The sequence below is a fragment of the Arvicola amphibius genome, chromosome 8 (genome assembly GCF_903992535.2).
Source record: "Arvicola amphibius chromosome 8, mArvAmp1.2, whole genome shotgun sequence".
In the NCBI taxonomy this organism is placed as follows: domain Eukaryota; kingdom Metazoa; phylum Chordata; class Mammalia; order Rodentia; family Cricetidae; genus Arvicola; species Arvicola amphibius.
Genome location: NC_052054.1, coordinates 46,748,179 through 46,770,916, shown reverse-complemented (window position 1 = coordinate 46,770,916; position 22,738 = coordinate 46,748,179). Strand labels below are relative to the sequence as shown.

The window sequence follows — 22,738 nt, the reverse complement described above, 5'->3', positions numbered from 1 at the left end:
TTGCCAAGAGCAGAAATCCCGAGGCTTCGTGCAGCTGGGAATGTAATTTGGAAACTTGCACACTGTGACTGCTCGTGTATATTTGGCCCCACTTTCACTCTGAAGGCACAGCTGACACCAGTCTTTGGTCTAGTCTGTCACCTGGGATCCCAGAAACAGAGGTGGCAGGACTGTCAGGATTTGCTCTCACTCACTCCTTCTCCCCAGGGTCTCGGGTTCCCCGAGACCCTTTGCAATGCTCTTCTCCCAGGGTTCTCTCTTCCCGAACCCTTGAGCCTTGGAGAACTTCATCTTATATGTGTTCCCATGGCAAAGCTTTAAAACCACCACCTCCTGCCTTTGAAAAGAATGTTTAGGGTGTTCCAAAGAAGGAGGTTCTACATCATTGTAGTGAAGGCCTAGGACTACAGAACCAGACAGGGGTCCAAGCTCTGGCACCTTGAGCCTATTACTTAGCTTTTCAGATCAGTTCCTATTCTGTAAATTTGAAGATAAATAATATGTTTATCTTATATTGTAGTTTAAAGGATTCAATTAGTTAATGAAACACTATTGTTGCAAGTATGTTCTTCCCAATTGAAATAACTGACCAAATTGTAACATACTCTGCAGAAGGCTCCAAGGCTGTAGGATGGTTAAAAAAAAAAAAAAAAAGGTCGCATGTGCCAGAGAACAAAAACTTGGAAGAGTTTTGAGGTCCCTACCCAGCAGCATAAAGCAGAGTCAACAGTTGCTGTGGGTAGATGCAGAGATGTTCACACTGGAGCTACATAGAGAACTTGAGGGCCTGTGGGCCTGTGTGTAGAGTGCCAAGGACTGACTCTCTCTCTCTCTCTCTGTGTGTGTGTGTAGAGCCAGGGACTCTCTCTCTCTCTGTGTGTATGTTTGTGTGTGTAGAGTTCCAAAGACACTCTCTCTCTCTCTCTCTCTCTCTCTCTCTCTCTCTCTCTCTCTCTCTCTCTCTCTCTCTCTCTCTCTCTCTCTCTCTCTTTCTCTCTCTCTCTGTCTCTCTCTCTCTCTGTCTCTCGCTGTGTGTGTAGAGCTCTAGAGACTGTGTGTATGTGTGTGTGGTGCAGAGTGCCAGGGACCTGTTTGTCTGTATGAAGCACTCCAGGATTGTGCATCTGTGTGGAGAGCTCCGGGGACTGTGGGTGAGTGTGGAGATCTCTGGGGACTGTGGGTGAGTGTGGAGAGCTCTGGGGACTGTGGGTGAGTGTGGAGATCTCCGGGACTGTGGAGCTGCAGATAGAGCCCCAAGGAATCATCACATCACCCATGTTTGGGTGAGCTTTCTGGTGTTGCAGCAGCTGCTTCTGAGTCATCCATGCTCCTGCTATTGACCCCAACAGCAGCTCATTGGCTCACCAATTTGGAAATAGGTGCAATCATTAGTTTGTTGTGGACCCCCTTTTGGGGATGAGTTGATCTGTTGGCTTGCTCCAGGGAAACTATCACATCACAACTGTGTGACGCGAAGCTGTATGTTACTGTGAGCTCTGTTCCCTTGCTTGTATGTTTATTCTTTTACAAATTAATGCCAACAAAGACAATTTTATTTGTAATAAATACATTATTTCATGTAAGTTAATCGCAACACACTCAATTTTAAGCATTTTGCTAAGTAGCGAAGATAAACATATGCACAAGTTGCACATCTGTCTTGCCTAAGGTTCTTAGATTTTAACAGAAGAGAGAAGCTAATAGACAGTATTGATGCAGATGACAATATCATCAGCCAAGTTCAAGACGTGCTTGGCTGAGGCCTGAAGCCAAGGGGCAAGACTTTCTAACTGGGACAAGAACAAAAATCAAGTGACAGAAGGAGAGAGCCATGCTTGAATGTCCCAGGCAAAAGCAACTGGATGCCTAGTAGCCTGGCAATGCAAGAAAGCAATGCAAGGATGCTTTTAAGGAACTGAAAATTTACAACAGGAAGGAGGGTTCTTCTGTGAGGTTTAGAGTCTGGAAGCAGCTGCTGTAAGACCCAATGCACCAACCATGTGAAGGAGGTGGGACTCTTCTTAAGGGCACTGTGAGGCCCTAGAAGGGTTTAACAGGATGGTGACATGATCCGATGTGTGTACGGGTGACATTTTCACTGCAAAATAAAAACGCCAAATGAACAATATGTGGCAGCTATAATACAAGTCAAAAACTGGGGATCCCAGTCACAGCCCCCCTGTCAGGGGGAGGGGAAGAGACAGACAGCAAGAGCGAGATCCTTCTACAGTCATCTCACCCTGCTTCTGCCTAGTTCAGTGAAGGTGAAATCTTTGCACACTTTGTTTTGCGGTGGGGGAGTGGGGATGAGCTGTCTCACTATTTTCTAGTTTCATCTTGAACTTCTGGAGTGATTCTTCTCCATTAGCCATTAAGTACCGCCATTGCAGGTGCGAGCCACAACATCCGGCTTCTGTCTGCTCCTTTTCTGAGGTGTGAACGTGTGAGTTGGGTAGGTGCTGAGGATGTAAGAGGGCTTTGCAGACCAGCGTTCCACCTCTGAGCTGCACTCAGCCCCATCTTTGCTCATTTTTAACGCTGTACCCTTCATTTGCTTTCCACTTTGTGGAAGAACTTGGACTCTTTGCCCTGCCTACCTTCTCACAGTCTGAACCTTGCAGACTCCACACCATGGTGGTTCAGTGCACAACTCCACTAGACGCTGTGGCTTGACCCAGTTCAGCTCTGATCTTGCAGATGCATGGTCAGTCTTACGTTCTGAGACAGAATTGGTGTTTTTTCATGTAGCAATCTGTGTTTTAGGTACAGTCTCTGCTCACATATAGGAGTAGGAGAGAGGTCAAGCTGGAAAGTGTTAGACCTTTCTGAGTTTATTCAGATAAAATCCTCGTATCCCATGATAAGAAGTTAACATTGATGAGAAAGGATAGTTATATCTGAGAACCACAGGGGGCAAAGAATTTATGTTTCAGATGCTGGAGGAATGAGAGGGCTCATCACTGAGCTTATAATACTTGGAACTGTTGGAGTATTCTGAGAAGAGGCTTTGGATATACTGAGCTTTAAGGTGCCTGTGGACTCTCAAGACATTGCCAAGTTCACCTCCTCAGACTTTATTTTCAGTACGTCGATTTGCCAGCGTGTATGTTGCAATTGTGTGTGTGTGTGTGTGTGTGTGTGTGTGTGTGTGCATGTTCTGTTTCAGCATGCATAGATAGAATTGTCACCAGGAAACATTATGAAATAGGAAATGTTCCTTTAAATATAATAGGCATTTTTTTGTGGATGGTGAAAAATATTTAGAAGGGAAGTTCAAAGGTCTGGGCTGTGGATGCACCGTGACTAGCTGTTCAATATTCTGCCTTGACTTCCCCACAGTGGTGGACTATAACCTGGAACTGTGTGCTCAAATAATCCCTTGCTACCCTAAGTTGCTTTTTAAAAAAAGGTTTGTTTATTGATTTTATCTGAGTGCTCTATCTGCATGTACACCAGAAGAGGGCACCAGATCCCGCTCACTATGGATAGTTAGGAGCCACTGTGTGGTTGCTGGGATTGAACTCAAGACCTCTGGAAGAGCTGCCAGCCCCCTAAGTTGCTTTTTGTTGGGTATTTTATCACAGCAATACAAATATAACCAATACAGAATTTTTGCCCTAAGAAGAAAAACATCTATCAATTTGGTTACAATTTTGCTGTAATCAGAATTGAGCTTTGTTGCTTCTCATTGTCTTGTGCTTTTTTTTTCATGTTAGTGGATCACACATTAAAGCATATAGGATGATAGCCAAATGTTAGGCAGCACATGAAGAAAGAATGGAGCAGGTTTTAGAGAGCTGCAGTGTCAGACTCTTTAAGTCATGTTCGTTCCTGCTCTAAGAGTAGATGAATTGCTTACACAGCAGATATGCATTCTCTCACAGTTTGGGAGTGGGGACTCTGAGGACAAGGTATGTCAGAGGATTGCTTCCTCCTGCAGGATCTGAAGGAGAAGGCCTCTCTTGTCATTCTCTCGGGTGGCTACAGAAAATCATGACAATAAACACGTCTTGCCTCACATTCTTGCACAGGTCCATTGTCTTAAAAACAATTCTTACATCTTCCTAATTGCAGTGCAGCTCATTTTGTAGGTATATTAAGGCTTAATGAGTTTTATATTGTGTTTGCATTTTGTTTAACTATTCAGGGTTTACTTAGTGTTTTTGTTGCCTGGACACTTGGGTGATTGGTTGCATCATCCATACGCGGGTCTCATGTTTTACATAATATTTCAATGTACATTACAGACATATAATACACGAAATAATATCCTTTAGAACAGCTATGCACAAGATAAACATGATGGATTTATACACTGGAACCAGATTATGACTAACTGAGAACTCATTGGCCTAGGCATGCGTATTTTAACAAGGCAAAAGCTATTGGCAACTGAACCATTCTATGTACTATTTTTCAACTTTATACAACTCAAAATGGTTTTAGTAGGGTTGTATTCCTCTACTGTAGGGTAGGATTTCTTTCCTTATTAATTTTTTGTAGCATTTTTACCCCTTGTTCATGGTTCTCTTCCTCCACTGTCAACATGATGATATTATGTCTCTCTGCTTCTGCTCCATTGCTCCATCTCCTAACCACTACCAGAGGTTCTTTGCCTTTAAGGACCCATGCACATAACAATCTTTACTAACTTCCATCACACAGTCCTTTAGCACATCTGTAAAAAATCATTTTTGCCTTGAAGATATAGTGTCGTGATATGTCCTCTGCTACTTTTAATTGCTAAGCCATCTCTCCTGTGCAGATAAACATTTAAAAAGAAAAAGAAAAAAAAGAATACTATTAACAACAAATCTTGGCACAGATGTGGGGAAAGGGAAACCCATATTTATTTATTATGTATAGCTAACTAACAAAAATTATCACCTATGTTGACTAAATAATAATTGAAATACCTAAGATCCTTTATTCTAAGCATTTGTGTTAATAGTAGTTATATAAATGAAATAAACAGTTTCCATGACTTGAATTATGCCCCCCCCCCAAAATTTCATGCTAAAGATCATGCCCTCATGTGGACAGTTTTGAAGATGTGATTATGTTAGAGGTAGTTAGATGTAGATGAGGTTATGTGTGTGGGCCCCTCATAATGGGATTAATGCCCTTATGAGAACAGACACTTGAGTGCTCGCTCTTAACCTGATGCATCTATTCAGAAGCTCAGGAAAAACCTTGTGAGAACACAGAGAGATGGGGGAAGGGGGTGTCCAGGATCCACCCATCAAGGAGACAGGTCTCAGGAACACCTCATCATGACGACTCACTGACCTCAGACTTTGTTTGCCTGAAGAACACTGAGAAGTTACATTTCTGCTGTTGAAACCATTTGTTACAACAGCCCAAGCTAGACCACGCTAGGAAAATCTATATATGTTCTGTGAGCCTTCAAATGCTAAATATTGGTATTTTCCAGATAATTATATTCTATCTACTATCTACATCGATGAAAACTATATGAAAAAAGAATCTGAGTAGTTTTGACATTTTAAAATCAAATCTAGAAAATACATACACCAACATTATTGTCAGACTTCTTTTTATCACTATGTAATCAAGTAATTTGTCAAATCTGAAGCAATACAAACTTCATAGATTGTCTGCTACTGTCTAATGTATGTGATGGGTAATTCAGAAAGCATTTATGATGGTACAAAGTGGTCTACAAATAAAATCATTATAATAAAAATTGATCTTATTAGGATGTTAATTTTGGAAAGATACTTGTGCCTTTTTTCTTCCTTTCTTTTTCTTGAACCCAGGGCTCACATATGCCAGGAAAGCATTCTACCTTTGAGCTCCAGTGATAGAAATAAAGACTTAAAGGAAAAAATTAATAAGTACTTTGTGAAAGGGGAGGTGCTGGTTTCACATTCTTACAAACCTTGCTCGTCTGCTTTCTCAGCTGATGTGCATGAGAAAAACGTAGCTTCACAGCCGTGTGCTTGAAAAGGATTTGGGTAATCTCTTCAGATATTTGTGGATATTTGTCTTTGCTACTACACTAAAACTAGTTCTGTAAAAATTAGTGGCAGTATGGAATCCACAGGTGGCGGCGTTAGGAATAGGTGGAGAACCTCTGCTTTAAGGTCGCAGCGTCAGGGAGGTGGAAGAAAATTGATAAATGCTATAGGGTGAAAGAAAATGTATAAATGTCTGCTTATTTTCTTAACAATTCCCCCACTTAATTAGACTTTTCCATAAACTGATTAGCTACTGCCCAGATCACACCGAATAAGAGATATCTTCTTGTTGCATCCATGGGCCAAAAACAAAATTCTTTTAGTTTCTATGACCATAAAAGTACAGTTTTATTGCTGGTCTCTGTAGCTGCGGCTGGATAAGACTATTAGGGGAAGGATTTCGATAAACGTCTACAGCTATCATGGGCCAGCTTTGAAAATGATGCTGGGATGACAGTGCCGTCAAGTTTATAGGCATGCTTTGTTGGGTGGGAAACTGCTTGAACCGAACAAACTAGAATGCCCAGGACCTAGAAAACATGAGAGAAATTAGCCCTGCAATATTTTACAAAGGTTGGGAATTATATCCCATGTTCGATTTGTAACAATAGAGTAACTGCTTACACAGGTATGTAAGGACTCGACCGGTGCTAGCAAGCTACTGACAACAGCGCTGTTGCCGCTAGGTGTAGACACTGCTCTTTATAGATACATCGTTATATGATACGATGACACAGAGTTGGGCACAAATAACGTGGCCTGCCAGTCTCGCCAGTCACTTGTTCCCCACTCCCTGACAATGGCATAGCCTTACGCTTTGTTTTGTTTCTAGAAGCAGGAATGTTTTTCCAAGCATTACAATGCTGGCAAGCTGAATGGCCACAGAAGGGCATCATTTTTTTAATATGAGCAAATGAATAAGAAACATCAGACTTTGTCTTTTCAGTACCAGGCTGTGGTACCAGGACAGCTAATCGGAATGATGAGATTACTGTACATGCAAAGAGATCCTGCCAAATGCCTGGTTTCATAAAGACCACATAATTGTTGTAAGCAGTGTGGCCTGGTTTCGGACATCAGTTCCTTCATTTTTCCTTGCTTTCCAAAACCACTTATTAAGAGTTGTCTGTGTGCCACACACAATTCTCTGGTCGGGGATCCCATTGTGAATGGAATAGAAAAAAGACCCCTTTTAAGACCTGAATTCTCCTATGGGACACACACATGTGCACGTGCACACACACATAATCAGAAAAACAAGGGGAGGGGGTGGAACTTCATTTCAGAGGAGCATTGAAACTCTGACAGGGCGGCCAGGTCACTTCTCCTCATCTCTGAGTCAGTCACATCAGTGTCTTATCCACTCCTCCTTCACGGTGTTGACCTTGTTCTGTCCAGACTGCGATGATGTAGGCTACCATACTTCATGTTAGTCGGCTGAGGAAAGTGAGATCAACGTGCCTATTCATCTGTTTTGACAAGGCACCCAAAAGATCAGCATGTAGGAAGGGGGGGGGGCTTGCCATTGCATGTTCTGTTCTTTATATGCCTGAGTGTTTTTCATCTACCTCTCATTAAGAATGGAAAATCTAAAGAAAAAAAAAACCATCCTAAAAGTCTCAGTGTAACCAGAAGCCTGGGAGGAGAGAGGCGTGTTAACTCTGTCACCTGCATGTAAGACTGGCTCTGGAATCTAAGGTCCATTATGGGTCCTTAGCCCTCTTGGTTTATCTCTGCATTTGTCCCCTTTGTGAAGATGGATGAACGTCGTGAGGCTTGCACTCAGCTGTGGATTATTTTCTTTACAGGTTGGTAAAAGATGCTCCTTGGGATGAAGTCCCGCTTGCCCACTCCCTGGTGGGTTTTGCCACTGCCTATGACTTCTTATACAACTACCTGAGCAAGACACAACAGGAGACATTTCTTGAAGTGATTGCCAATGCCTCAAGCTACATGTACGAAACTTCGTACAGAAGAGGATGGGGGTTCCAGTACCTTCACAACCATCAGCCCACCAACTGCATGGCCTTACTCACGGGGAGCCTCGTTCTGATGAACCAAGGTGTGTGTGATGCTAACAGAGCCAGGGAGGGCCTTGCCTGAGCCCGTGTCAGTCAGAGCTGCCATGATGGAAGCATGAGCATTTTTTTCTGACTATTCTTAGGAACATGTTTATTCTTGCATCCTAATTAAGCCACAGATGAAGTAGTATCCAGGGCTTCTCTTGGGTTACTAAGGACACATAATATCTTACATTTCAGCTAGTAATACTAGCCTGCAGGTTTTCTAATGCTGGCCAATAACTGTCCCAAACCACACCCCTGCAACACGGGATTAGTGAGGAGCTTTCATTCTTTTAGGGAATTCTGACAGTAGGAGATTGTCAACATGGAATAAATGGAAGATTTAATAGCTTTCAAATTTGAAATGCATATTCCCAGCATGCACAAGCATGAACCAAATACAGCTGTCACCCCCATCACACACACACACACACACACACACACACACACACACACACACACACAAAGAACCCGTCAGAACACCTAGCCTAGATAATTTGGGTCAGAGTTGGAAGCAGTTTTCATGGTCCAGTAGTTACTTTGTGTAATACATAACATTACTTCTATGACTCTAATTTAGTTTTGACCCCCGTTGAAATTCATGGCTAAGACTTTATTTAAGGAAAACATTAATAAAATCACAGTAAATGATTAAATATCTAAAATATCATTGGAGCTTGGAGATCTAGAATAATTTAAGGCCTATTCATGTTGCCTATACGTAGCATTTTATATGGCTGGAAATGTACCTTAGTGGTAGGGTCTCCTAGCATGTGTAAGCCTTTAGGTTCAGTCTCAAAAATAAAAGAAGACAGGAGAGAAAGAAGGAAAAAAAAATGAGAGAAAAAGAATTAATTAATTAACATTTTACAGATTATCCAACAAGAACTTGCTGTACTCAGCTTTCTTTCTGTTTTATTGGTCAACCATCGCTTTTAGTTAAGTCTCAGGAAAAGCTTCTACTGACAACTTGAATCTTGTCCTGGATGACTTGTTTTGCAGTCTGCAGAGTACTTTGGTAGACACTGTCAGGAGAGATAGCTATTGAAAGAACAAAAAGGGAGCCAGGTAGTGTGATATCTACAAAGCCACAGCCAGGCTTTAATCGTTTGTCTATCTGGCTGGAGATAGAGGACACAGGGAAGGAAAGGAACTGTGGCTTTAGGGACTGGTGATGAGAAAGGGTAGGTGACTGCTGGAAAGTGGGGATCTGGGTGGTAGCAAGAGCCAGACTACTACTAATTGTCACCTCTATAACAAAGTGTGAGAGTAGGATGGTCCTTAGGGACTGAGGGACATGGCTTAGCTTGGGACCCAAGTCACCGCTGACCCTACCAACTAGCCCATTGCCCATCAGCCTGTGGTAGTGTGGTCATACAGACATGACACACATGCTTGTGGAGTAAGGCACAGGCTCCACCCATCTTAGAAGCTCACGCTTATCCTGGCGTAGGGTGCTTTTGAAATGAGCCACCCAAGCAAGGATGGCATCGAGCCTTGGTTCAGACCAGAGTTCTGTTCATTCTGAGTCAGGTGCCCAAGGTCTCGCATAAGCCAGCTTTTCTGTGGATTGGGGACAGCAAGGGGTAACTGGCTTGTGGAAAGGACTAAGTCAGGTTCTGTTCAGTGCTGTGTAGATTGTAACATAAAGAAGTATTGTTACCTAAGTGCAAGAATTCTCTAGAAAGTCCATGTTTCTCCATCCAAAAATTGTATAAGTAGTCTTCAGTGGGAAAATCAAACAGTGTGGTCATGTGAAGGAATGCTTGAACATGGCTGTGCACCTTGCCCTTGACCACCTCAGGATTCCCAGCTGATTCGTCTCACTATTAGATTTCGACCTGGAATCTGAACGCGCAGAAGGACTAGAGTCGCCTTCTGTGATGGGACAAATTGAGAGAAGTATCTTTAGCATTTATAGCACTCTTTTAAGGTTACTGTGAACATGCGAAGTTTGGCCAAGTGATAAACTTCCAAAAAACCTTTCTAAGAAGTTTTTAGGGAAACTTTCCGAAGTTAAATGCAAGTTGTGATATGAGGTAGGTGTCACTTTAGTCTGATTAAAAATTGGGAAATTCCTTGATCCTCACTTGCTTAGTTAATAAGCGGCCTGTATTCAGAAATGTCTTAGCCTTTATCATGGAACTTACTACAAACTGGAACAGGCTGTCATTTATCATGGTGACAATCTGGGAGTATTGCACAATGTGATTTCTAATAATAAAAGCTGCTCGGATGGCTTGCGGAGATTTGTTTGGCCATGTTTTTTTCCATGTTCTGCTTCAGCCCCTAGTCCTTGTTTTTCTTCTTCAGGGTACCTCCAAGAGGCCTACCTGTGGACCAAGCAAGTTCTGACCATCATGGAGAAGTCTCTGGTCTTGCTGCGAGAGGTGACGGATGGCTCGCTCTATGAAGGAGTGGCGTACGGCAGCTACACCACTAGATCGCTGTTCCAGTACATGTTTCTCGTTCAGAGGCACTTTGACATCAACCACTTTGGCCATCCGTGGTTGAAACAACACTTTGCCTTCATGTACAGGACCATCTTACCAGGTACAACGAAGAGGGAGAAACATTACACCATTTTGACTGTGACCGACCATGACCTAGAATAGACAAAGACATGAGCCACCCAGGAGGGCTTGTCTACTGAGGTGAAAGTTTCTTTTTCATCAAAAGAAAAATTTAAGAGCTACATAGAAATCAAACATTTTTGGAGCTAGCACAAAAATTTGCTAGTTTCGGTATTATAAAAATTGGAACTTTAGTTATATATTTAAACTTGATAGCCATAAACTCATTTTCATGAACCTAAACAACATAATTGCACTTCAGTTTCTTTTCTGAGGTCCAAGCTTAGGTCGATGGTAGATTTGGGATTTAGTTTTTTAATTCAAACGCTACAGACTTGAAATGAATGGTAGATTTGATATATATTTTGTATTTGAAGCTTAGTATTTTCTTTGAGTGTTTCATTGAGCCAAGGTGTAGTTCAGTGGTAGAATGCTAGCTAAACATACATAAGACCCTGGTTTTAATGAAATTTTAACACTTTTTTTAAATAAAAAAGGAATAAAACCACAGTGAAATACCATGATGTACATATCTCCTTAAATATTGTATTAGAGTAAATGGCACAGAATATACAGAACGAAACAATAAAATGATATAAAACTTTAGTCACAGCTGGGTGGTGGTGGTGCACGCCTTTAATTGCAGCACTCAGGAGGCAGAGGCTGGCAGATATCTGTGAGTTCAAGGCCAGCCTGGTCTAAAATAGCTAGTTCCAGGACAGGCTCCAAAACTACAAAGAAACTCTGTCTCAAAAACCACACACACACACACACACACACACACACACACACACACACACAAAATCAAAAAACTTTAGTTACATGCTGCTCTGCCATTGTGTTCCTAATTATTTATATGATTTGATAACTTACTCATTTCTAAGACATCTTTATCATCCTCCTGGTTTCTAAAACAGGACTAAGATCAGAAAATTTAGAAGGTAAATTTTTGATGATTCTGATGGTAATTTTCTAATTTCTTTTTTGTTGTATGATAAAAATAAAAACAAACAAACAAAAAACCCACAAACAAAAACCCCAGAGCCTTGACAAAAAGCATCTTACAAAAGAAGAAAAATTTGGCTTATAATTAACAATTATAAATAATAATTATTTGGGCTTATAATAATCCCAGAGGGAACAGTGGCAGAAAAGACATGGCAAGAGGGTAGGAAGGTGTGATGGTGGGAGGGTGATGCTGGCTGACCTCATTGCATCAGCACACAGGAACCAGAGAGGGAGAGAGGAAACTGGGCAGGGCTAAAGCCTCAGTGTCTTCCGTGTCCCGGCATCATACTTCTTCTAGCAATACTTCACTTCCTAAAAGTCCTATCACTACTGTCCCAAACAGTGATACCAGCTGGGGACTGAGTGTTTGAACACAGGAGTCTAAGGTGAACATTTCATATTGAAACTGTAACAGTTCTGATTGTCAGCTTGGTATAATGGTAAGGAAGTCTCACTGAGGGATTATCTAAATTAGGATGGTGTATGGGAAGGTCTGTGGCAGTTTGTCTTGATTACATTATTTGCTCCCGGTGGGTGGCATCATCCTCTAGGAAGGGGATTCTGAACTGCATGAGTAGAGGAAGCTAGCTGAACGCTAGTATACACACATCAATTCACTAATTCACTGCTCTCTGCTCCTGACTGTGGAGTGTGTTGTGACTAGCGGCTTTGAGTTCCTGCCTTTTTCTGCAAACAGTAGGGTATAACCAAAAAGTGTGATCCAAATAAGCACTTTCTCTATTACCTTCCCTTTGTCAGGGAACTGTAACACAGCAACAGGAAGTAAAACTAAGACAGTGATCCTAAGATACAACCAAGAATCCGGTGTTTAAACCTTTTCACTCTGCGTGTGTGTGTATAGACATTCTCCTTTATAGATGAGTCATGCACAAACCAATACACCATGGAGGTGGCTCAGGGGGCAAAATACTTGTCGTGTAGCTTTGAAGACCTGAGTTTGACTTGAATTCCTAGAACCCATGTTAAGCTAGAGGCAGCAGCATGCATCTGTGATGACAACACTTATATGGAGAGATGGGATAACGCTTTGGAAAGCTGTGGGCCAACTAGCCTGGTACACACAGGGGTGAGCAGCAAGAGATCGTGCCTAAAACAGGGTGGACCATGAGAACTGACACCTGAGATTGTCCTCTGACCTCCACATGAACCCCATTTCATGTGCACATCTGCACACACACAAAGATAAAAATACAACTGCATAACGAATGACCACCTAAAGATTCAATTTAGTTGCACCCTGGGAACGTTACTGTTTATTTTTAGACCAAGAAAAGAAGTATATTTTGATGTTCTTTTTGATAATCAAGGATTGTCTAGAGTAGGAAACCTTGAGGAGGTTCCCGTGTTTGTGATTTGAGCTGAGATCACACAGCGAGCCCTCTCAGGGATTGGGGCTGTTGTAAGCACATGTGTGGTCATCTCCCAAGGGAAAACAGTAAGAATGCATTTAGGAGGGGACTTAGCTATTTGTGCTTATTAATGCAACATACTACTGAACATCTCTGAGCCAGGCATTGTAATAGGCAATTTGAGATTTAAAGAGGAGTGTGTCCTCTGATTTTAAAGAACTTGTAGTATGAGTTTTGATTGTCATATTTTATAAAATAACTATGTTAGAAGATTGCTTATAAAGCTATTGGAAATCAAATTATTAGCTATAAATATTCATGATAACATTTTCAAAAAAATTCTGTTTTTATTCTATTCTTTCAACCTATTCTCAACTCCACCCCTTCTCTCCCTTCTCCCTCCCCCTCCCTCTCTGCTATGGTTGATATTATAGTAATAGTTATTGTCATCTGGCATAGGGTTTTCTTCCTTTCTGCTCAATGATATCTGAATTTGCTTTTGATTTTCTTCCCAAACTCCAGTAATGGTACCTGTCTTCATGATCCATGCATTTTTTTTTTTGTTTTTCTCCTTTAAATAATGGCAGTATATGCTAGCAGAAGCGTTTTGGGGATTCAGTTTTTGTCATCACACTTATAAGCAAAGTAAGTTTTACTTTATTGGAAGCCTATGAAATCGAAGCACCCTACTTTCTTATCTCGGCCTAGAATGCAAGTTAACCTGCAGAAAATCATAGTGCCATCCCAGCTTCAGGACCACACCTGCAGAAGGTGGTGTCTGTCCTAGATGCAGGCCTCATCATTCATAGCACGACCTCTAGAGAGTGAGGAAGGGGCGGCATGTACATGCTAAGACGTGTGACACATCTCTTACCAGCCACGGGTTGTTGCGTAACAGATCCAAGCTTGTACGCAGTGGAAGACTTTCCGGGCAGTTATGGCAAATTAGATTGGCATAGCATACACACATCACAGTTTTGTTTACTTTTGTCTAAGACAAACTGTTGGCTGTAATTTCAAAACAAGCTTGATGAGCATCGTTTGGATCTTTATAGGGATATACAGTTTTAAACTCAATCTTCTCGAACTTCTCTCTGCAGGGTTTCAAAGAACCGTGGCCATTGCAGACTCCAATTACAACTGGTTTTATGGTCCTGAAAGCCAATTGGTGTTCCTGGATAAATTCGTCATGCGTAATGGCAGTGGAAACTGGCTAGCTGACCAGATCAGAAAGAACCGTGTGGTAGAAGGTCCAGGCACACCATCCAAAGGGCAGCGCTGGTGCACTCTACACACAGAATTTCTTTGGTATGACATGTTGAGCTGGCTTTCCAGTGAAATGGTTCCCGGGTTCATGCTATGCACTGTTTTTCTATAAAACGAGCAAACAAAAAAACCCTTCGCATAAGTAGCTACATCTTTAATTTAACTCTTATCGATGTCTAAGCCTCTGTTAGGAACAGATGGATATCCAAGTACCACCTGCGCTCTTGGTTTTCTTTTAGTAGAGGTGTCCTAAGCTTGGGCTGTTGCACAGGTGAACCTGCTTTTCTTAGATTTTATGTCATTCATTTTTAAATAGTTGAAGGAGAAAACTCACAGTTTTGACCAGATTACTCTGATGGTCACATCCCCCGCCCCCCGCAAAAGTAGTCAAATCGTTTGTTTTGTCTTGGTAAATAGAGCATTATAATCCTCTAATGACATGGCCTTTCCCGAGTTTCGCAGCTGTTCAAAAGTGTGCACAGTGTTTGACTGTTTCACTTTGATAATAAAAAGACCATGTAATTCTTTTTGTTGTAATCTTTTAAGCCTAGAAGGAGCTTGCCCCCTCTTTTTTTAAGTGTTGCCAAGTATGTTGGCCTCAAATAAGTTAAAACCAAGATGGCAGTTAATGGTTGAGTTTTTCAAAGCTATTGAAATTTGCATTTAGCCCCCATATTAGCTTTCTGTAGAATTTTTTTTGACTTTTTTTCTCCCCCAACCCTGACGTTTAAACAAGGAGAAAAATTATCAAAGCAGGAGCTACCTAGCATTTAACTGGCATTGTGGAACTCTTTTCACAGAGGAATTAGAAATATTAGCTCCTCCAAGGTATATGCAGTAATTACATGATTGTATTCTCACCCATAAAAAGGCATCCAAGACAGTTCTAGAAAGCTAGCTGTAGGAGTTCGATTAATGCTGCATCTAAAGTTTAAATATGCCCCTGTAAGAATATTTAAACCTATCAAGAGCTGAGAAAATGGTCATTCAGCTTTCTGTATATTTGTTGTTACCTTAATTAAGCAAATATTCTACTAGACCTCAGTACAGAGAGGACTTCTGATGTCCTGATACTGAGACTCCAGAAATCGAGAAAGCCAAACACCAGTAAGACCAACTGAACCGCAGGTGACTTGTTCACTAAGCAAAAGTATGTATGAGCTAGAAGTGAGTTCACATCTTCTTAGAGCAGCAGATCACATGATCTTATCAAGGCAGTTGTCCTAGGTTGTGAAAATAATCATCTTTGTGCTTAACATCTGCAGCATTGTGTGTTAAGTATCATTCATATTTCACTAATGAACATTAAGCATGAATAAAAATATGTCACGTTTTATCTCAGAAGTATGGCATCATCTTCAAATTAAACAAAGCAACCCCTTTGGTTCTGGGCTCAGCAGTAGGCACAGTTTCAAATGTGCCAATATTAGTTTCTTGTAATTTGACCAGTTTCCACTTTTTGGTATGCTATTCACAGTGAGTCGTGTCTGCACTGTGAAGTTCTCCCCTGATTTACAGTTTTAGAGGAGAAGAGTCTACGAGAGGCACAGATTCCAGACTGAGCATAGGCCTAGTCAAGCAGCTCTTCTTTGGTGCAGGTCCAACAGAATGTTAGGATCCACAGCCTAATGTGGCGTTCTCTAGAATAGGATTCTGCTGACCACAATTTTGATGGATTTTTAAAAAATCTATGAGCCCCAGTAGTTTGGGTGGCAACTCTGAAATAGCCAAGTGAAAAAGATCCAAGAAGAGGTTAGTACAGAAGTTGTTTCCTACTCCAGCCCGGGATCACAGGTTACACAGTGTGTTGTTCCTTTCAAGTCGCTAGTGCTCGCCCTTGTACATGCTGATCTATGAGTGTTTTGTGACAGGTCCCTGACATGCTGCCCTGCTCTGGGTGGCATTTGTAGATTGCATTTTGCTGCCACATTGCCATGTGGCATCATAATTCTAGACAGTTCTTTTTACTTCCATCAAAAAACCGTTTAATTTTGAAACACTTCATCCCTTCAGGTATGATGCCAGCTTGAAGTCAGTTCCACCTCCGGATTTTGGCACCCCAACACTGCATTACTTTGAAGACTGGGGTGTTGTGACTTACGGAAGTGCATTACCTGCAGAAATTAATAGATCGTTCCTCTCCTTCAAGTCGGGAAAACTTGGGGGACGTGCAATATATGACATTGTCCACAGAAACAAATATAAAGACTGGATCAAAGGGTGGAGAAATTTCAATGCAGGACATGAGCATCCTGACCAAAACTCGTTCACTTTCGCCCCCAATGGCGTGCCTTTCATTACCGAGGCCCTCTACGGGCCCAAGTACACCTTCTTCAACAACGTGCTCATGTTTGCTCCAGCTGTGGCGAAGAGTTGCTTTTCTCCCTGGGAGGGTCAGGTCACAGAAGACTGTTCATCCAAATGGTCAAAGTACAAGCATGACCTGGCAGCCAGCTGTCAGGGGAGAGTAGTCGCAGCAGCAGAGAAAGATGGTGTGGTTTTTATCCGGGGAGAAGGCATAGGCGCTTACAACCCCCTGCTCCACCTGAAGAACATTCAGCGGAATCTGATCCTCCTACACCCCCAGCTCCTCCTCCTTGTTGACCAGATACACCTGGGAGAGGAGAGCCCCCTGGAGACAGCAGCGAGTTTCTTCCACAATGTGGATGTGCCTTTTGAGGAGACAGTAGTGGACGGGGTCCATGGAGCTTTCATCCGGCAGCGAGATGATCTCTATAAAATGTACTGGATGGATGATACTGGTTATAGTGAGAAGGCAACCTTCGCCTCGGTGACATATCCTCGGGGCTATCCCTACAATGGGACGAATTATGTGAATGTTACCATGCACCTGCGAAGTCCCATCACCAGGGCAGCTTACCTCTTCATAGGGCCATCTGTGGATGTCCAGAGCTTCAGCATCCATGGAGACGCTCAGCGGCTGGATGTTTTTGTAACTACCAATGAACATGCCTATGCCACTTACCTGTGGACAGGTGAGAGCCCAGGGCAGTCTGCGTTTGCACAGGTCATTGCAGATCATCAGAAAATTCTGTTTGACCGGAGTTCAGCCATCAAGAGCCCCACTGTCCCTGAAGTGAAAGATTATGCTGCTATTGTGGAACACAACCTGCAGCATTTTAAGCCAGTGTTCCGGCTGCTCGAGAAGCAGATCCTGTCGCGAGTCCAGAACACAGCCAGCTTTAGGAAGACTGCTGAGCGGCTACTGAGGTTTTCTGATAAGAGACAGACGGAGGAAGCCATCGACAGGATTTTTGCTATTTCCCAGCGACAGCAGCAGCAGCAAGGCAAGTCAAAGAAAAGCCGAAGGGCAGGCAAGCGTTACAAGTTTGTGGATGCCGTCCCTGATATTTTTGCACAGATTGAAGTCAATGAGAAGAAAGTTCGACAGAAAGCCCAGATTTTGGCGCAGAAAGAACTGCCCATAGATGAAGATGAAGAAATGAAAGACCTTTTGGATTTTGCCGATGTCACCTATGAAAAACAGAAAAATGGGGGTTCCATGAAAGGTGGCTTTGGACAGATGCGGATGGTGACATCAAGCCGCAATAGAGCCCCATCACTGTCGGCCTCGTACACCAGACTCTTCTTGATTCTGAACATTGCCATCTTCTTTGTCATGTTGGCAATGCAGCTGACTTATTTCCAGAGGGCTCAGAGCCTCCATGGCCAGAGGTGTCTTTATGCAGTCCTCCTAGTAGATAGCTGTGTCTTACTGTGGCTATATTCTTCCTGTTCACAAACTCAATGCTAGCACCAAAGCCGTGAGCATTTACATCACTAGAGTTCATGCAAAAAAAAAAAAAGAAAATATTTTTCTGAATTTGTTATCATTTCTCCCCCAGATGTATTGGCACAACTTTAAGGGAGGATGTTGTCACACAAGAATGCAGAACTGTGGAGAACAGCCTTGGCTGTCCCCTAGCATTTCCGTGAGTGTTTGGCTTTGCTGAGTGACCAGTTCTTATTAGAGACAAAATGCCTGTTCTTTATGTCATATTTCTCTTAATATAAACAAAAATGATTTATACAGAATTGGGTTTTATTATCATTAATTTAATGCTCTTAGAAGCTTCCAGGTACTGTGTTATGGAACATACTGAGGCACATAATTAATTCCAAGCAATACAAGCTTTTAAAATATGAATAATGTTATCCTAGGACCTGGAAGCTGTTCAAATAACATGATAAAACGATGGCATAAGATTGTAAAGGAACTGAAAGCCTTTTTCATGAAAACATGTGCAAATGAACATTTCTTTGATGTTGGTCAAGTCATGGATGTGATTTGTGACTTTATACCTTCATTGGCTTTTTGATAAATAACATAATGACAGGTAATTTCATATTATCTTTCCTTTCTATGCAAAATATTTATAGACCCAATCAATAGATAAAGTTTTCAAAATAAACTATTTTATATCTTGAATCTCAATACCAAAGAACATGGGCCTAAAGTTTTGGTGTGATTCTTTTGTTTTTATTAGAAAGCTTTCTGCGAGTTTATTTTGCTAAATAAACCAATCATTACTATGACTCCCCCCCCCCCCCCCCCCGTGTGCTTCTTCTTGTGTTCTTTTAAATTCAAAGTGTACTTGCTTTTTCCAAATTCTTCCAAGAGAGGTCTTCATTGGGGTATGCATTCATTAAACTTTCTTATTTTTGAGAAACAAAATTTCACTGTGTATATTTTTCCCGTTTAAGCATATTTTAAACATTTAACACAGAATCTGAATTCTGGTTACCTAAGTAAAACAATGTTTCTGTAATTATGTGCAGTCAAGTCCTCAGGTGCTAACAGCTGCATGGAATGCTGGATATGTAGTCAACTTTCTACCTGAGCAGAAGAAAATGTTACACTTGGACCAAAAGCATAAATCACCTTACACATAATATATTTGAGTCTGATATATTTCTCCCTTGAAAATGGGGACTGTATTAGGCATATATTGTAGGATAAGGACATGTTCACTGATTTATGGAGCTAAAAATAATAGCAGGTACGTCTCTTTCCAGGCCTTTATGTTCATAGGAACATCAGTAAGCATCAAAGACGAACCCAGAGGAACTCCTGTGAGTACCTTTTTGTGGTTCTAACTCAAATATTTTACACAAGGAAAACTTAAATTTGACTTTGAGCATTGCTACCCTTTTTATACTCAAAAGCCTAGAAACTGGCTTCTGAGGAAGTAGTTTGTCCCTCTCAGGGGACGTCTCTAGGGAGGGTGTCGTTACACACTGTTTAATGAATAATGTTTTCAGAAGAATAATGCTTCCGTTTGTCTTTCATGCTTGCTCTTACTGGGATTTATACTTGCTTTGTGTGACAGATTCTCCGTTTACTTAACCTCATTCAACATTCCTCTCTTCTCCTCTTTCTCATTCAAAAAGATGAATTGTCTGAAATGATAAAAAAGGGGACTTAAAAGGGGGGGGGGTGGTTACTCTTTGAGGTTTACCAAGAAAACCTGACCTCAGCTCTGAAGCACAGGCATGGTTTGTAACAAAGATGGAAAGTCCATGTGAAAGCCAAATCTAGCTTTCCTTTTAACTTAATAATAAATTAAGGCTGACCTTGACAATATATTAGTCCCCTTTGCATGCTGGTTAACCAGAACACGCCCTCACTTTTGAAGTAATTTTTAAAAATATGTTAATATTGCGTCGCTTCACTTTTCCCTCTCCTAATGAATGGGGCATTCTTTGGCATTTCATTTTAAAAGAACTTCTTGGTCGGTTTCTTAAGTGACCAAGTAAAAGGTTGTGCTAAAACGAATCAGATCTCTTCATAATGGGGCATGTTTTATATCAGGCATAGTGTCTATTTGGGTCAAATTAAAGAACTCTTTGTATCTTCAATTCAACCAGGCAATGCTAGAGCCCTTTTGAAACTGAGCAGTCACTATGGACTCTGTCTCAGGGCTGCTCACAGTGAAAGGAATGTTTCGTTTGTGGCTAATCTATGAGCTGTTGTTCAGGACCGAGCAGGACTTTGGGTCCCAGCCTCCAAGGAAATATGAGCATCATTAGCAGAGAGTGAATGCAACATATTACTGTGTTTATAGATGATTAGCTTTTAAGCATCCATGGTGATTCTGTAAAAATATTTTTTGATATAATTGTTAAAGTCACCAGGCATAACTGGTGCACACCTTTAATCCCAGCACTCTGGAAGCAGAGGCATATGGATCTCTGAGTTCAAGGCCAGACTGGTCTATACAGTGAATTCCAGAACAGCCAGGGATATGTAAAGAGAACTTGTCTTAAAAAGGAAAAAAAGTTGAAAGTCAGGCTAGAGAGATAGCCTGGTTTGTAAAGCACTTGCTGTTCACATAAGGACCTGAGTTTGAATCCCAAGTAGACTTAAAAGCTATACACAGTGGCCTGTGCATCTATAACTAACTCCCATACAGAGGAGGGAGAAATGGGTGAATCCCTGGAGTTTGCCAGCCACCTCTAGTCTAGCCAAAAGGGTGAGCTCCAGGTCCAGTAAAGAGACCCTGTACTAAAATCCAAGTGGAAGGCAATACAACAACATTACCTTGTGGCCTTGGAACGCTTATGCATGAGTATGTATCCCACACAGACACACTAATAATTTTTAAAGTACATGTGTTAGAACTATAAAACAAGACTGGTGCAGGATGGTTAAGGGGAAGTGGATGGGAACAAGATTCACACCCTCATTGAGTGAAGCATAGACTTGGGTTATACCTCTGAGTTTGACCCCAACGCTTAAAAACAGGTAGATTATAAGGTTTCAGTCAGAAGTCTCTTGATAGTAGCCCCAGCTGTTACAATGTAGATGACAGCTGTTAGCTTAGCATTCTACAACACCGGAGAATAGAGAGGATATATTGGTCATTAAAACATTGCTAAGAAGCCGGGTGGTGGTGGTGCACACTTTTTAATCCCAGCACTTGGGAGGAAGAGGCAGGCAGATTGATCTCTGTGAGTTCAAGGCCAGCCCTGATCTACAAGAGTTAGTTCCAGGAAAGTCTCCAACTCCAAAGCTACAGAGAAACCCTGTCTCCAAAAAACAAAACAAAACAAAATGAAACCAACCAACAAACAAAAACCGAAAACCAAAACAAACAAAAAAAGGGACAAGCATTGCTAAGGACTTTGGCCTTTATTCTGTAGTGAGGGGTCCTTAACCTTTTGATGACTCAGTATATCTTAGGGATATGCTATAGACCCATGACTGAGAAAGCATTGAAGAATTTTTATGATATGGAAATTGTATATGGAAGATGACTTCACACACCCTCCTGTTTTAAAAACTTGAAGTGACTTTGATATGCTCCACATCTTCATGTGATTTCTGCTAATTTCATGTAATGCTATAGATTGAGCAAACTATAAACAATATATGTCCTTTGACTCACAGTCTGCCAGTTGGAAAGTCAGAGATCCTGATGCCACATACCATGAGGACTTTCTTGTTGCAACAGGACATGGCCAAAGCTAGCACATGGAGAAAAGAGATGGAACAAACTGGGGAAAAGGGTCACACGGCATCTTTGCTAAACTAACCTACTTGAGGAGGCTCATTCTTCTCAAGGCCATCATGGTGGCAGTAATACTTCAGCAAGTGTTTTGGAGGGAATGTTCAAACCATACCCCTCCGTTTTCCATATTCACACTCTAGGGGGCAATCCACTCTGGCTGGAATTCATTATAAGCTTTGGGAAGACACAAAAGAATTTTCTTTTTAAATGACAAGACCTGCGTTATAGAAAGGCAATATGGCTTCAATGTAGATGTACCAAGTGGGAGGGTTAGAGGTTATTTCCATAGTCTAAGTAGGAGACAATTAGCTCTTTGACAGCTCACAGTCAAAATGTGAGACTGAATGCCTTTAAAAAAAAACATATGTACTTTGTGGGAGTGTTGGCCTAAGGATGAGTCAAGGTTAGTCTTGGTGTGCCTGAGTCCTGCCTGTATACATCAATATAGCTTCTTGAATGTGTATGCCTCACTCGCCTGGCTATCCCTTAACCCCAGGAAATTTTACAGATTGTCCTATCGTTTCCCTTTTCTGGCTGCTTTTTCCAGGGATTAAACTTTGATTGGCATTTCTGGAGTATTAAGTGGGTAGTAGAGAGTGAAGAAAGAAAGATACTGGAAAGGTAGACCAGGTTAACTAATACAAGGGCTGAGAGATGGCTTAGTGGTTAAGAGCACTTATTGCTCTTGTAGAGGACCCAGATTAAGTTCCCAGCAGTCACAGAAAGGCTCACAACAGTCTCAGCACCAGTTCTTAGAGATCCAGCTTCCTCATCTGGCCTCTGTGGGCACCAGGTACATATTCAGTACACATACATACATACGAGCAAAACCCAGACTCCTAAAAATAAATCTATTTTTAAGGCACAGTGTCACATGGCTTTAATCCCAGCACTCAGGAGACAGAGGCAGGCAGATCTCTGTGAGTTCAAGGCCAGCCTGGTCTA

At 41.7% G+C, this 22,738-nt stretch overlaps 1 protein-coding gene across 5 annotated transcripts in view; it reads left to right on the top strand.

Moving 5' to 3' along the window:
• Dse (dermatan sulfate epimerase) overlaps positions 1–18,822 on the top strand; it is a 54,858-nt gene extending 36,036 nt beyond the window's left edge. For 4 of the 5 annotated variants that reach the window (XM_038340655.2, XM_038340656.2, XM_038340654.2 and 1 more), the window contains 4 exons: positions 7,790–8,043; positions 10,358–10,597; positions 14,096–14,303; positions 16,275–18,822. In XM_038340655.2, the coding sequence (XP_038196583.1) occupies positions 7,790–8,043; positions 10,358–10,597; positions 14,096–14,303; positions 16,275–18,036 (2,464 nt within the window). In that variant the 3' untranslated portion in view covers positions 18,037–18,822. Of the gene's footprint in view, positions 1–7,789; positions 8,044–10,357; positions 10,598–14,095; positions 14,304–16,274 lie in introns of those variants that run through there. The other variant, XM_038340658.2, reaches the window with a different exon arrangement.
• The last annotated feature ends 3,916 nt before the right edge of the window (positions 18,823–22,738 follow it).